The sequence below is a fragment of the Lissotriton vulgaris genome, chromosome 1_2 (genome assembly GCF_964263255.1).
Source record: "Lissotriton vulgaris chromosome 1_2, aLisVul1.2, whole genome shotgun sequence".
Classification (NCBI taxonomy): Eukaryota; Metazoa; Chordata; class Amphibia; order Caudata; family Salamandridae; genus Lissotriton; species Lissotriton vulgaris.
Genome location: NC_141686.1, coordinates 239,203,258 through 239,215,966, shown reverse-complemented (window position 1 = coordinate 239,215,966; position 12,709 = coordinate 239,203,258). Strand labels below are relative to the sequence as shown.

Sequence of the window (12,709 nt, the reverse complement as noted above, 5' to 3'; positions counted from 1 at the left end):
AAAATGCATATAGTCATTTCACAAAAGTGAAATTAGCTTCCAGCAAGCAGTGAGAGAGGTGATGATTTTGAGATCAAGCCCCTGCAAACCATTATGGGACGAGATTAGCAGTGGGAAGTGAATATTATAGTATCCAAATAATTCTACAAAGAGCTGCCGGTCACCTCGTTCTCCCCAGTTGTTCCCAAGAGGCAAATGCAATAGCATTTAAAATATTATACATCAAGCTGCAGTTCACCTCATGGTCCCTAGATGTCCCTGATGATGAAAATGCAATAGCATTTAAAATATTACACATCAAGCTGCAGTTCACCTCGCCGTCCCTAGATGTCCCTGATGAGGCAAATGCAATAGCATTTAAAATATTATACATCAAGCTGCAGTTCACCTCGTCGTCCCAAGATGTCCCTGATGAGTAAAATTCAAAAACATTGAAACCCTTTCATGAATGCTAAAAATTATGCTAAGCTTATCCCATAATGCTTTGCAGGGCCTTTTAGTTGTATTTTTGCCCAAAACTGTGCTTGGGGTGGTTCTAAGAGAATGGGACCTCCACTGAATTACTATTTAAAGGGAGCAGGAATGTATAGAACCTGGGAAGAAAAAACAACACTCGTGACGGAATGCCCCCAGCGATTGTCACGCCCCCAGCACACACCCACAGCACAATGCAGACACGCCCACAAGGGACTACTTTGCTGGCACGGTTCTTTTACGTTTTAAATGTATATGGTGGGCGTCTGCATAGCCTATGTCCTTCTGCTGCAACTGCCCTTTCCAACGCTGTATTGGGTGTTGTGATTGGTGCTGTGGTTCCCGAGTTTACCTGGCCAAAAGGTGCAAGTTCTCTCTTTATAATAGTAGTATAGATTATCAATTCTGTAACCTGATTGAAATATAACCAATGAATAATGAATCAGCGATTCTTAAACTTTAATTAGAAAATAAAACCCTTTAAAACTATTAACAAACTCTCATTATTGATCAAAAATGTAATTGTATTTGATTAGGTGCCTGTGTTTATGAAGGAGCTTTTGATCAAAATACGGTGGCCAAGATTCATCACCTTGAGAATAGATATTAGTTTGTAAAAGGGTAATGGTCATTAAAGGCAACTGTGCCACATTTATAAAAATTTTCAAAGAGAGATTACAGCGAGATTTCCGTGCTAGCACCGTAAAACATCAGAAATCGTTGCATAATGCTTACTAACAGCTTCCTTCTCCAGAAAACAAAAATGTGGACATAGTTAGTTAAAATGTTACCTTAAAAACAAATGTAAGTTTTTGTTGCGTTGATGAGACTTGGCCTGTTAGCACTTTTTGTGTCTTCAGTAAGCCGAGTTCACATTTTTGTGCTGACTTTCTTGACAATAACAAGATTATGCTATTTTTGTCTATTTTCAAGTTTATACTGTTAAACAAACTACAAAATGAATTCTGCTAAAAATATGAACTAAACACATTATTATTCAATACCAGGGCTAGCATATTTGTAAAGTTGCATGCCCCTATGTAAAAAAAAATTAAAATGGAATGTGAAGAAAAGTACACTATTTGCTATTCGCATTGGGACTGTTGCGAAGTGTGAGAGTCTAACAGCTTTTCATCAGTGGCCTTTCCCTGTTCCCCAGCTCTTCGCACTCTGTTATTGTTCTTCCCTCTTTCTTCCTTGTCTTTCTCACCTAAGCTTTCTTCCCCATCTTCCAGGGTATCTGGAGTCTGAGTTAGCAGACATGCAGCGGGAGCACCTGCAGCAGACCGCCCAGTTGCAGGCTGAAATCGAGATGCTGAAACAGAACTCCATGAGAGCCTATCCTCAGGCGGGAGGGCAGGCCCTGCCTCGGCTGCCGCCCCCTAAGGCGCCCCCTCCTGCACTGCTGCCGCCCGCTCAGCCCCGCCCAGCCCCGCCGATGCACCCTCCAGGAATTTTTGAGCCTTCCTTCCTGGCCGGTGGGACGGTGAGCCTCTGTTAAGGACACAAGTGTTTCAGATTGAATGTTCTTTACGTTTTACTTACCAGTGCCTTAAGTGGGCAGGTGCTCTGGGTACGCAGTACCTGCACTTCTTTATTTTAGAAGGGTTAGCAATGTTCCAATGAGTACCGGGAAGTCTCCGCAGCAAACGGGTAATCTAAGACGAGGGGTCCTGTACTTCAATATTTTTATTTCAAGCATTGACTTAATCCTTTTTGTTTCTTTTGATCGGCTGTGAATATAGTGGTGGTGAGTCACTTATCATGTTTTCTTTTACTTGAGCGATTTAATTGACTTGGAATGGCAGCAGAGATATGCAGCCCTAGCGTTGGCATGCAGAAAAGGTAAAGATTTTTTTTATTTTTTTGCATCCTTTTTTGTTCCTCCGAGTTTATGGAAGAGAACATTTTGCAAGGTTGTGAAGATTTTCGCTCTGCCTTATTGAAAAAAAATATCTATTGTGGCAATTTATATTACATTATGGCTGAAGATGGCAAGGATCAATGGGCCCGATTCACAGAATTAACTTAAGACAAAATCCTAAACTTACTACTTTTGGTATTCACAGAAGTTAGGATTTTGTCTTAACACAGACTTAAGACAGGCTCAAGACAGACTTAAGTTAGGATTCTCTCTTAAGTCTGTCTTAAGTCTGTCTTAAGACAAAATCCTGACTTCTGTGAATACCAAAAGTAGTAAGTTTAGGAATTTGTCTTAAGTTAGTTCTGTGAATCGGACCCTCTGTATCTTGAGTGGAGCACTGAATATGGCAGGGATCTCCGTATCTTCAGTGGAGCACTGAAGATGGCAGGGATCTCTGTATCTTCACTGGAGCACTGAAGATGGGAGGGATCTCCGTATCTTGAGTGGAGCACTGAAGATGGCAGGGATCTCCGTATCTTGAGTGGAGCACTGAAGAAGGCAGTGATCTCTGTATCTTCCCTGGAGCACTGAAGATGGCAGGGATCTCTGTATCTTGAGTGGAGCACTGAAGATGGCAGGGATCTCCGTATCTTCACTGGAGCACTGAAGATGGCAGGGATCTCCGTATCTTGGATGGAGCACTGAAGATGGCAGGGATCTCCGTATCTTGAGTGGAGCACTGAAGAAGGCAGGGATCTCTGTATCTTCAGTGGAACACTGAAGATGGCAGGGATCTCCGTATCTTGAGTGGAGCACTGAAGATGGCAGGGATCTCCGTATCTTGAGTGGAACACTGAAGAAGGCAGGGATCTCCGTATCTTCAGTGGAACACTGAAGAAGGCAGGGATCTCCGTATCTTGAGTGGAACACTGAAGATGGCAGGGATCTCTGTATCTTGAGTGGAGCACTGAAGAAGGCAGGGATCTCTGTATTTTCACTGGAGCACTGAAGAAGACAGGGATCTCTGTATCTTGAGTGGAGCACTGAAGAAGGCAAGGATCTCCGTATCTTCACTGGAGCAATGAAGATGGCAGGGATCTCCGTATCTTGAGTGGAGCACTGAAGATGGCAGGGATCTCCGTATCTTCAGTGGAACACTGAAGAAGGCAGGGATCTCCGTATCTTCAGTGGAACACTGAAGAAGGCAGGGATCTCCGTATCTTCAGTGGAACACTGAAGAAGGCAGGGATCTCCGTATCTTCAGTGGAACACTGAAGAAGGCAGGGATCTCCGTATCTTGAGTGGAGCACTGAAGATGGCAGGGATCTCCGTATCTTGAGTGGAGCACTGAAGACGGCAGGGATCTCTGTATCTTCACTGGAGCACTGAAGAAGACAGGGATCTCTGTATCTTGAGTGGAGCACTGAAGAAGGCAGGGATCTCTGTATCTTCAGTGGAACACTGAAGATGGCAGGGATCTCCGTATCTTCAGTGGAGCACTGAAGATGGCAGGGATCTCTGTATCTTCACTGGAGCACTGAAGATGGCAGGGATCTCCGTATCTTGAGTGGAGCACTGAAGATGGCAGGGTTCTCTGTATCTTGAGTGGAGCAATGAAGAAGGCAGGGATCTCTGTATCTTCAGTGGAACACTGAAGATGGCAGGGATCTCCGTATCTTCAGTGGAACACTGAAGATGGCAGGGATCTCTGTATCTTCAATGGAACACTGAAGATGGCAGGGATCTCTGTATCTTGTGTGGAGCACTGAAGAAGTCAAGTCAAGTCAAGTCATAAAATTTATATAGCGCACTACATACCCAGAGGGTCTCAAGGCGCTTAGGGAGGGGAGGAGGATTACTTGTCAAATATCCACGTTTTAAGTTGCTTTCTGAATGCTAGGTGGTTCTGGGTAAGGCGAAGGTAAGTGGGAAGTGAGTTCCATGTTTTAGCTGCCAGGTATGAGAAGGATCTACCTCCCATGGTGGTCTTGTTGATGCGAGGTACAGTGGCGAGGGCTTGGCTGGAAGATCGTAGTTGGCGGGAGGGGGTGTAGAAGGACAGTCGTGAGTTGAGGCATTCTGGTCCAATTTCGTAGAGTGCTTTGTGTGCGTGGGTTAGGAGTCGGAAAGTGACCCTCTTATTGACGGTAGCCAGTGGAGGTTTTTCAGGTGACCAGAGATGTGTTCGTTACGCGGGATGTCTAATATGATCCTGGCTGAGGCGTTTTGGATTCGTTGGAGTTTTTTCTGGAGTTTAGCGGTAGTACCTGCGTAGAGGGTGTTTCCGTAGTCCAGTCGGCTCGTGACCAGAGCGTGGGTGACTGTTTTCCTGGTTTCGGTGGGGATCCAGCGAAATGTTTTTTTGAGCATGCGAAGAATGTTGAAGCAGGATGAGGAGACGGCGCTGACTTGTCTGTACATTGAGAGTGAAGAATCCAGGATAACGCCTAGGTTCCGTGCGTGGTCTGTCGGGATGGGTGCTTTTCCAAGGGCTTCCGGCCACCAAGAGTCGTCCCATGCAGAGGGGGATGTACCTAAGATGAGGACTTCTGTTTTATCTGAGTTCAGTTTCAGACGGCTGTGTTTCATCCATTCGGCAACTTCTTTCATTCCGTCGTGTAGGTTAGTTTTGGCGGTGCTAGGGTCATTGGTGAGTGAAAGGATCAGTTGAGTGTCATCCGCGTAGGAGATGATGTTGAGGTTGTGTTGGCGGGCGATGGCCGCGAGGGGGCTCATGTATACGTTGAAGAGGGTGGGACTGAGTGAGGATCCTTGTGGTACGCCACAGATGACTTCCGTGGCCTCGGACTTGAATGGTGGAAGGCGGACTCTCTGGGTTCTTCCGGTGAGGAACGAGGTGATCCATTCAAGTGCCTTTCCTTGTATTCCGATGTTTCTGAGGCGTTGTAAAAGGGTGCTGTGGCAGACTGTGTCGAAGGCTGCAGAGAGGTCGAGGAGGATGAGGGCGACTGTGTCTCCATTGTCCAGTAGAGTTCGAATGTCGTCTGTTGCTGCGATGAGGGCGGTCTCAGTGCTGTGTTTTGCTCGGAAGCCAGACTGTGAGGAGTCGAGGGATTTGTTGGCTTCAAGGAAAGCGGCGAGCTGGTTGTTGACAGCTTTCTCGATGACTTTGGCCGGGAATGGAAGGAGCGAGATGGGGCGGTAGTTTTTGAGTTCGGTGGGGTCCGCTGTGGGTTTTTTCAGAAGGGCGCTGAGTTCAGCGTGTTTCCAGCTTTCCGGGAAGGTGGCGGAGTTGAAGGAGCAGTTGATGACGTCTCGGAGGTGCGGTGCTATGACAGAGTCTGCTTTGTTGAAGATGTGGTGAGGACATGGGTCTGTGGGGGATCCTGAGTGGATGGAGTTCATCAGGCGGATGGTGTCCTCGGTGGAGATTGGGTTCCAATCGTTAAGGGTGTTCAAGGGGGGTGAATGTTCAGCATATGGTAGGGTGGGTTGGTCTCCGGGTTGGTTGTCGAAGCTGTTGTGGATGTCTGCAATTTTGTTGTGGAAGAATGAAGCTAGGGAGTCGCAGAGGGCTTGAGAGGGGGTGATGTCGTTGGAGTTGGCAGAGGGATTGGTAAATTCCTTGACGATGTTGAAAAGTTCCTTGCTGTTGTGGGCGTTGTTATCTAGTCGATCCTTGAATGCTGTTTTCTTGGCCTTTCGGATTAGTTGGTGGTGTGTGCGGGTGGCGTTTTTGAAGGCGTCCTTGGTGCTAGTGGTTGGGTCTTTTTTCCAGGCCTTTTCAAGGGAGCGGCAGAGTTTCTTGGACTTCTTAAGATCATCGTTGAACCATGAGGCCTTCTTGCTGCCAGGTTTGCTTTGACGTTTTTTCAGTGGTGCTAGGAAGTCGGCGCTGTTGGATAACCATAGGGTGAAGTTGGTGGCGGCTTGGTCTGGGTTAGAAGAGTGGGCTGGGGTGTTTAGAAGGAGCGATGAGGAGATCTGGTCGATGGTGATTTTGTTCCAGTTTCTTTGCAGAGTTGGTTGGGGGTGGTTGATGGGTTTAGGCTTGTTGTAGGTAAAGTGAACGCAGCTGTGGTCAGTCCAAAGGAGAGCCGTAGTGTGGCTGAAGGAGACGTGATTGCTGGAGGAGAAGATAAGGTCGAGAGTATGACCTGCGATGTGGGTGGGGGAAGTGACCAGTTGTTTAAGTCCGAGGTTGGCGAGGTTGTCCAGCAGGGTGGTGGAGTTGCGGTCGTTGTTCTTTTCAAGGTGAAAGTTGAGGTCTCCCAGAAGGATGTAATCTTTGGAGGGGAGCGCGTGTGGAGTGATGAAGTCCGTGATGTCTTCACTGAATTGTGCGCGGGGTCCTGGTGGTCTGTATAGGAGGGTGCCTCTGAGTGTGGTCTTGGGGTCGATGTGGATCTGGAAGTGAAGGTGTTCAGAGTTGGCGAGATTGACGTCTGAGCTGGTTGAGATGTGGATTGATTTTTTATGGACGATAGCGATTCCTCCTCCTGTGTGGCTGGTACGGTCCTTGCGTGTGATCTTATAGTCTTCAGGGATGGCAATGGTGATGTCTGGGGCGGAGGAAGCGTTCATCCATGTTTCTGTTAGGAAGGCGACGTCTGGAGAGATGGTGTCTAGTAGATTCCATAGGTCGATGGCGTGCCTGTGGACCGATCGGGTGTTGAGCAAGATGCATTGTAGGTAGTTGGGGTCGGGAATCTGTGGTGTGATCGTAGCGAAGTTGGTGACGGTGCCGATGAATTTGCAGGAGTAGCATGAGAAAGGTCCATGGGTGTGTCCAGGAGCGGCTTGGACGCAGTTGGTGGAGCGGCCGGGGTTGAGGGCTAGGAGGGTGGTGGCATCGTAGGTAATGCGGGAGGGCTGGGCAGAGCGAGGGCCAGGGGGTATGGCGCTGGGCGCGGTCCAGGCGCAGACGGGCTTACCTTTGGCGCACCTTCGGCGTGGCCGTAGCGCGTGGACGCTGCGCGTGGGGACATCTGACATAAATGGAGAGTGGAGGGGGCGGAGCGTGGGAGGGGCAGCAGGGAGGCGGTAGTGTGGGTGAGGGGCGGGTCAGGGGGTACCAATAACAAAATGGAGGGTCAAAGGGAAAGCCAGACAGGGACAACAAAAGTACCAATGCGTCGAGTGAGCAGTTCTCTGAAATTATTAAATAAATACTGGATAAGCGAGCGCAGCAGCCTGAGCGAGGTCGCGCTAATGATATCAATCAAAGCAGCGGCGCTACAATTGAATGCTAAACAGCGCTACAATTTTAAGCACAACAGCGCTACAAATGAATGCCCAACAGCGCTACAATTGACTGCTAAACAGCGCTACAATTTTAAGCACAACAGCGCTACAAATGAATGCACAACAGCGCTACAAGTGAATGCACAACAGCGCTACAATTCTATGCACAGCAGCGCTACAAATGAAAGCTAGACAGAGCACGAAAGTGATGGTACCAGAAACGCGAGCGTGGAGTAATGCAGCTGTAAGTGAGGAGGAGCGAGGGTGAGCGACCGTTCTGGAGAGAGTCCAGGTGGTCACAGTTTGGCCGGGGCAATGGAAGGCTCGGTAAACGTGGGTGGGAGGGGCAGCAGGGAGGCGGTAGTGTGGGTGAGGGGTGGGTCAGGGGGTACCAATAACAAAATGGAGGGTCAAAGGGAAAGCCAGACAGGCACAACAAAAGTACCAATGCGTCGAGTGAGCAGTTCTCTGAAATTATTAAATAAATACTGGATAAGCGAGCGCAGCAGCCTGAGCGAGGTCGCACTAATGATATCAATCAAAGCAGCGGCGCTACAATTGAATGCTAAACAGCGCTACAATTTTAAGCACAACAGCGCTACAAATGAATGCCCAACAGCGCTACAATTGACTGCTAAACAGCGCTACAATTTTAAGCACAACAGCGCTACAAATGAATGCACAACAGCGCTACAAGTGAATGCACAACAGCGCTACAATTCTATGCACAGCAGCGCTACAAATGAAAGCTAGACAGAGCACGAAAGTGATGGTACCAGAAACGCGAGCGTGGAGTAATGCAGCTGTAAGTGAGGAGGAGCGAGGGTGAGCGACCGTTCTGGAGAGAGTCCAGGTGGTCACAGTTTGGCCGGGGCAATGGAAGGCTCGGTAAACGTGGGTGGGAGGGGCAGCAGGGAGGCGGTAGTGTGGGTGAGGGGCGGGTCAGGGGGTACCAATAACAAAATGGAGGGTCAAAGGGAAAGCCAGACAGGGACAACAAAAGTACCAATGCGTCGAGTGAGCAGTTCTCTGAAATTATTAAGTAAATACTGGATAAGCGAGCGCAGCAGCCTGAGCGAGGTCGCGCTAATGATATCAATCAAAGCAGCGGCGCTACAATTGAATGCTAAACAGCGCTACAATTTTAAGCACAACAGCGCTACAAATGAATGCCCAACAGCGCTACAATTGACTGCTAAACAGCGCTACAATTTTAAGCACAACAGCGCTACAAATGAATGCACAACAGCGCTACAAGTGAATGCACAACAGCGCTACAATTCTATGCACAGCAGCGCTACAAATGAAAGCTAGACAGAGCACGAAAGTGATGGTACCAGAAACGCGAGCGTGGAGTAATGCAGCTGTAAGTGAGGAGGAGCGAGGGTGAGCGACCGTTCTGGAGAGGAGTTGCATGCACTGGCCGCGAGGAAGGAAGAAGGAGGGGCCTCCTGATCTGGTCTTTCTGGCGTGGGGAATCACGGCGTAGGAGAGGTGGGCTGATCGTAGGGTTCTTTAATCAATCAATCAAGGCATTTATAGGGCACGCTACTCACCCGTAAGGGTCTCAAGGCACTGTGGGAGGTGGGGGGTGGGGGGTGCTACTGCTCGAACAGCCAGGTCTTGAGTACCTTCCTGAAGGTTAGAAGGTCTTCGGTCTGCGGTAGGAGTATGGGGAGGGCGTTACAGGACTTGGCGGCAAGGTAGGAGAACAATCTGGCACCGGTGGTCGTTCTTCGGATGCGGGGGACGGTGGCGAGGGCAAGGTCGGCGGAGCGGAGCTGGCGGTTCGGGGTGTAGAAGGTGAGTCGTCTGTTGAGGTATCGTTGGTCCGGTGTTGTGGAGTGCCTTGTGTGCCTGGGTGAGGAGCTTGAAGGTGATCCTCTTGTTGACGGGAAGCCAGTGTAGGTCTCTCAGGTGGGGGGTGATGTGGCTGTGTTGAGGAATGTTGTGGATCAGGCATGCAGAGGTGTCCTGTATCTGTTGTAGTCGTTTCAGCAGTTAGACCGGGGCTCCCGCATAGAAGGCGTTTCCGTAGTCCAGCCTACTGCTGACGAGGGCCTGGGTGAAGAAGGCAGGGATCTCTGTATCTTCAGTGGAACACTGAAGATGGCAGGGATCTCCGTATCTTCAGTGGAGCACTGAAGATGGCAGGGATCTCTGTATCTTCACTGGAGCACTGAAGATGGCAGGGATCTCCGTATCTTGAGTGGAACACTGAAGATGGCAGGGATTTCTGTATCTTGAGTGGAGCAATGAAGAAGGCAGGGATCTCTGTATCTTCACTGGAGCACTGAAGAAGACAGGGATCTCTGTATCTTGAGTGGAGCACTGAAGAAGTCAGGGATCTCTGTATCTTCAGTGGAACACTGAAGATGGCAGGGATCTCCGTATCTTCAGTGGAACACTGAAGATGGCAGGGATCTCTGTAGCTTCAGTGGAACACTGAAGATGGCAGGGATCTCTGTATCTTGTGTGGAGCACTGAAGATGGCAGGGATCTCTGTATCTTGCGTGGAGCACTGAAGATGGCAAGGATCTCCGTAACTTCAGTGGAATACTGAAGAAGGCAGGGATCTTCGTATCTTCACTGGAGCAATGAAGAGGGAAGGGATCTCCGTATCTTGAGTGGAGCACCGAAGATGGCAGGGATCTCCGTATCTTCAGTGAAACACTGAAGAAGAGAGGGATCTCCGTATCTTCAGTGGAGCACTGAAGAAGGCAAGGATCTCCGTATCTTCAGTGGAACACTAAAGATGGCAGGGATCTCCGTATCTTGAGTGGAGCACTGAAGATGGCAGGGATCTCTGTATCTTTCCTGGAGCACTGAAGATGGCAGGGATCTCTGTATCTTCCCTGGAGCACTGAAGATGGCAGGGATCTCTGTATTTGCGTGGAGCACTGAAGATGGCAGGGATCTCTGTATCTTCAGTGGATCACTGAAGAAGGCAGGGATCTCTGTATCTTGAGTGGAGCACTGAAGATGGCAGGGATCTCTGTATTTGCATGGATCACTGAAGATGGCAGGTATCTCTGTATCTTCAGTGGATCACTGAAGAAGGCAGGGATCTCTGTATTCGCGTGGAGCACTGAAGATGGCAGGGATCTCTGTATCTTCAGTGGAGCACTGAAGAAGGCAGGGAGGAGCACTGAAGAAGGCCGGGATCTCCGTATCTTCAGTGGAGCACTGAAGAAGGCAGGGATCTCTGTATCTTCAGTGGAGCACTGAAGATGGCAGGGATCTCCGTATCTTCAGTGGAGCACTGAAGAAGGCAGGGATCTCTGTATCTTCAGTGGAGCACTGAAGAAGGCAGGCCTCTCCGTATCTTGAGTGGAGCACTGAAGAAGGCAAGGATCTCCGTATCTTGAGTGGAGCACTGAAGAAGGCAGGGCTCTCCATATCTTGAGGGGAGCACTGAAGATGGCAGGCATCTCCGTTTCTTCAGTGGAGCACTGAAGAAAGCCGGGATCTCCGTATCTTCAGTGGAACACTGAAGAAGGCAGGGATCTCCATATCTTGAGTGGAGCACTTAAGAAAGCAAGGATCTCCGTATCTTCAGTGGAGCACTGAAGAAGGCATGGCTCTCCATATCTTGAGTGGAGCACTGAAGAAGGCAGGGATCTCTGTATCTTCACTGGAGCACTGAAGATGGCAGGGATCTCTGTATCTTCACTGGAGCACTGAAGAGGGCAGGGATCTCCGTATCTTCAGTGAGGCACTGAAGATGTCAGGGATCTCCGTATCTTCAGTGGAGCACTGAAGAAGGCAGCGATCTCTGTATCTTCACTGGAGCACTGAAGATGGCAGGTATCTCTGTATCTTCCCTGGAGCACTGAAGAGGGCAGGGATCTCTGTATCTTCCCTGGAACACTGAAGAGGGCAGGGATCTCCGTATCTTGAGTGGAGCACTGAAGATGGCAGGGATCTCCGTTTCTTCAGTGGAGCACTGAAGATGGCAGGGATGTCCGTATCTTGAGTGGAACACTGAAGATGGCAGGGATCTCTGTTTCTTCAGTGGAGCACTGAAGAAGGTCGGGATCTCGTATCTTCAGTGGAGCACTGAAGATGGCAGGGATCTCCGTATCTTCAGTGGAGCACTGAAGAAGGCAGGGATCTCTGTATATTGAGTGGAGCACTGAAGATGGCAGGGATCTCCGTATCTTCAGTGGAACACTGAAGATGGCAGGGATCTCTGTATCTTCAGTGGAACACTGAAGATGGCAGGGATCTCTCTATCTTGTGTGGAGCACTGAAGATGGCAGGGATCTCTGTATCTTCCCTGGAGCACTGAAGATGGCAGGGATCTCTGTATCTTCCCTGGAGCACTGAAGATGGCAGGGATCTCTGTATCTTCCCTGGAGCACTGAAGATGGTAGGGATCTCCGTATCTTCAGTGGAACACTGAAGATGGCAGGGATCTCCGTATCTTCAGTGGAACACTGAAGACGGCAGGGATCTCTGTATCTTCCCTGGAGCACTGAAGAAGGCAGGGATCTCTGTATCTTCCCTGGAGCACTGAAGATGGCAGGGATCTCTGTATTTGCGTGGAGCACTGAAGATGGCAGGGATCTCTGTATCTTCAGTGGATCACTGAAGAAGGCAGGGATCTCTGTATCTTGAGTGGAGCACTGAAGATGGCAGGGATCTCTGTATTTGCATGGATCACTGAAGATGGCAGGTATCTCTGTATCTTCAGTGGATCACTGAAGAAGGCAGGGATCTCTGTATTCGCGTGGAGCACTGAAGATGGCAGGGATCTCTGTATCTTCAGTGGAGCACTGAAGAAGGCAGGGAGGAGCACTGAAGAAGGCCGGGATCTCCGTATCTTCAGTGGAGCACTGAAGAATGCAGGGATCTCTGTATCTTCAGTGGAGCACTGAAGATGGCAGGGATCTCCGTATCTTCAGTGGAGCACTGAAGAAGGCAGGGATCTCTGTATCTTCAGTGGAGCACTGAAGAAGGCAGGGATATCCGTATCTTCAGTGGAGCACTGAAGATGGCAGGGATCTCTGTATCTTCACTGGAGCACTGACGATGGCAGGGATCTCTGTATTTGCGTGGAGCACTGAAGGTGGCAGGGATCTCTGTATCTTCCCTGGAGCACTGAAGATGGCAGGGATCTCTGTATTTGCGTGGAGCACTGAAGATGGCAGGGATCTCTGTACC

At 49.4% G+C, this 12,709-nt stretch overlaps 1 protein-coding gene across 1 annotated transcript in view; it reads left to right on the top strand.

The window, feature by feature from the left end:
- Positions 1–12,709, top strand: part of LOC147736415 (uncharacterized) — a 465,378-nt gene that overhangs the window by 205,347 nt on the left and 247,322 nt on the right. The window contains exon 9 of the mRNA XM_086953155.1: positions 1,710–1,960. Within this exon, the coding sequence (XP_086809281.1) occupies positions 1,710–1,960 (251 nt within the window). The remainder of the gene's footprint in view (positions 1–1,709; positions 1,961–12,709) is intronic.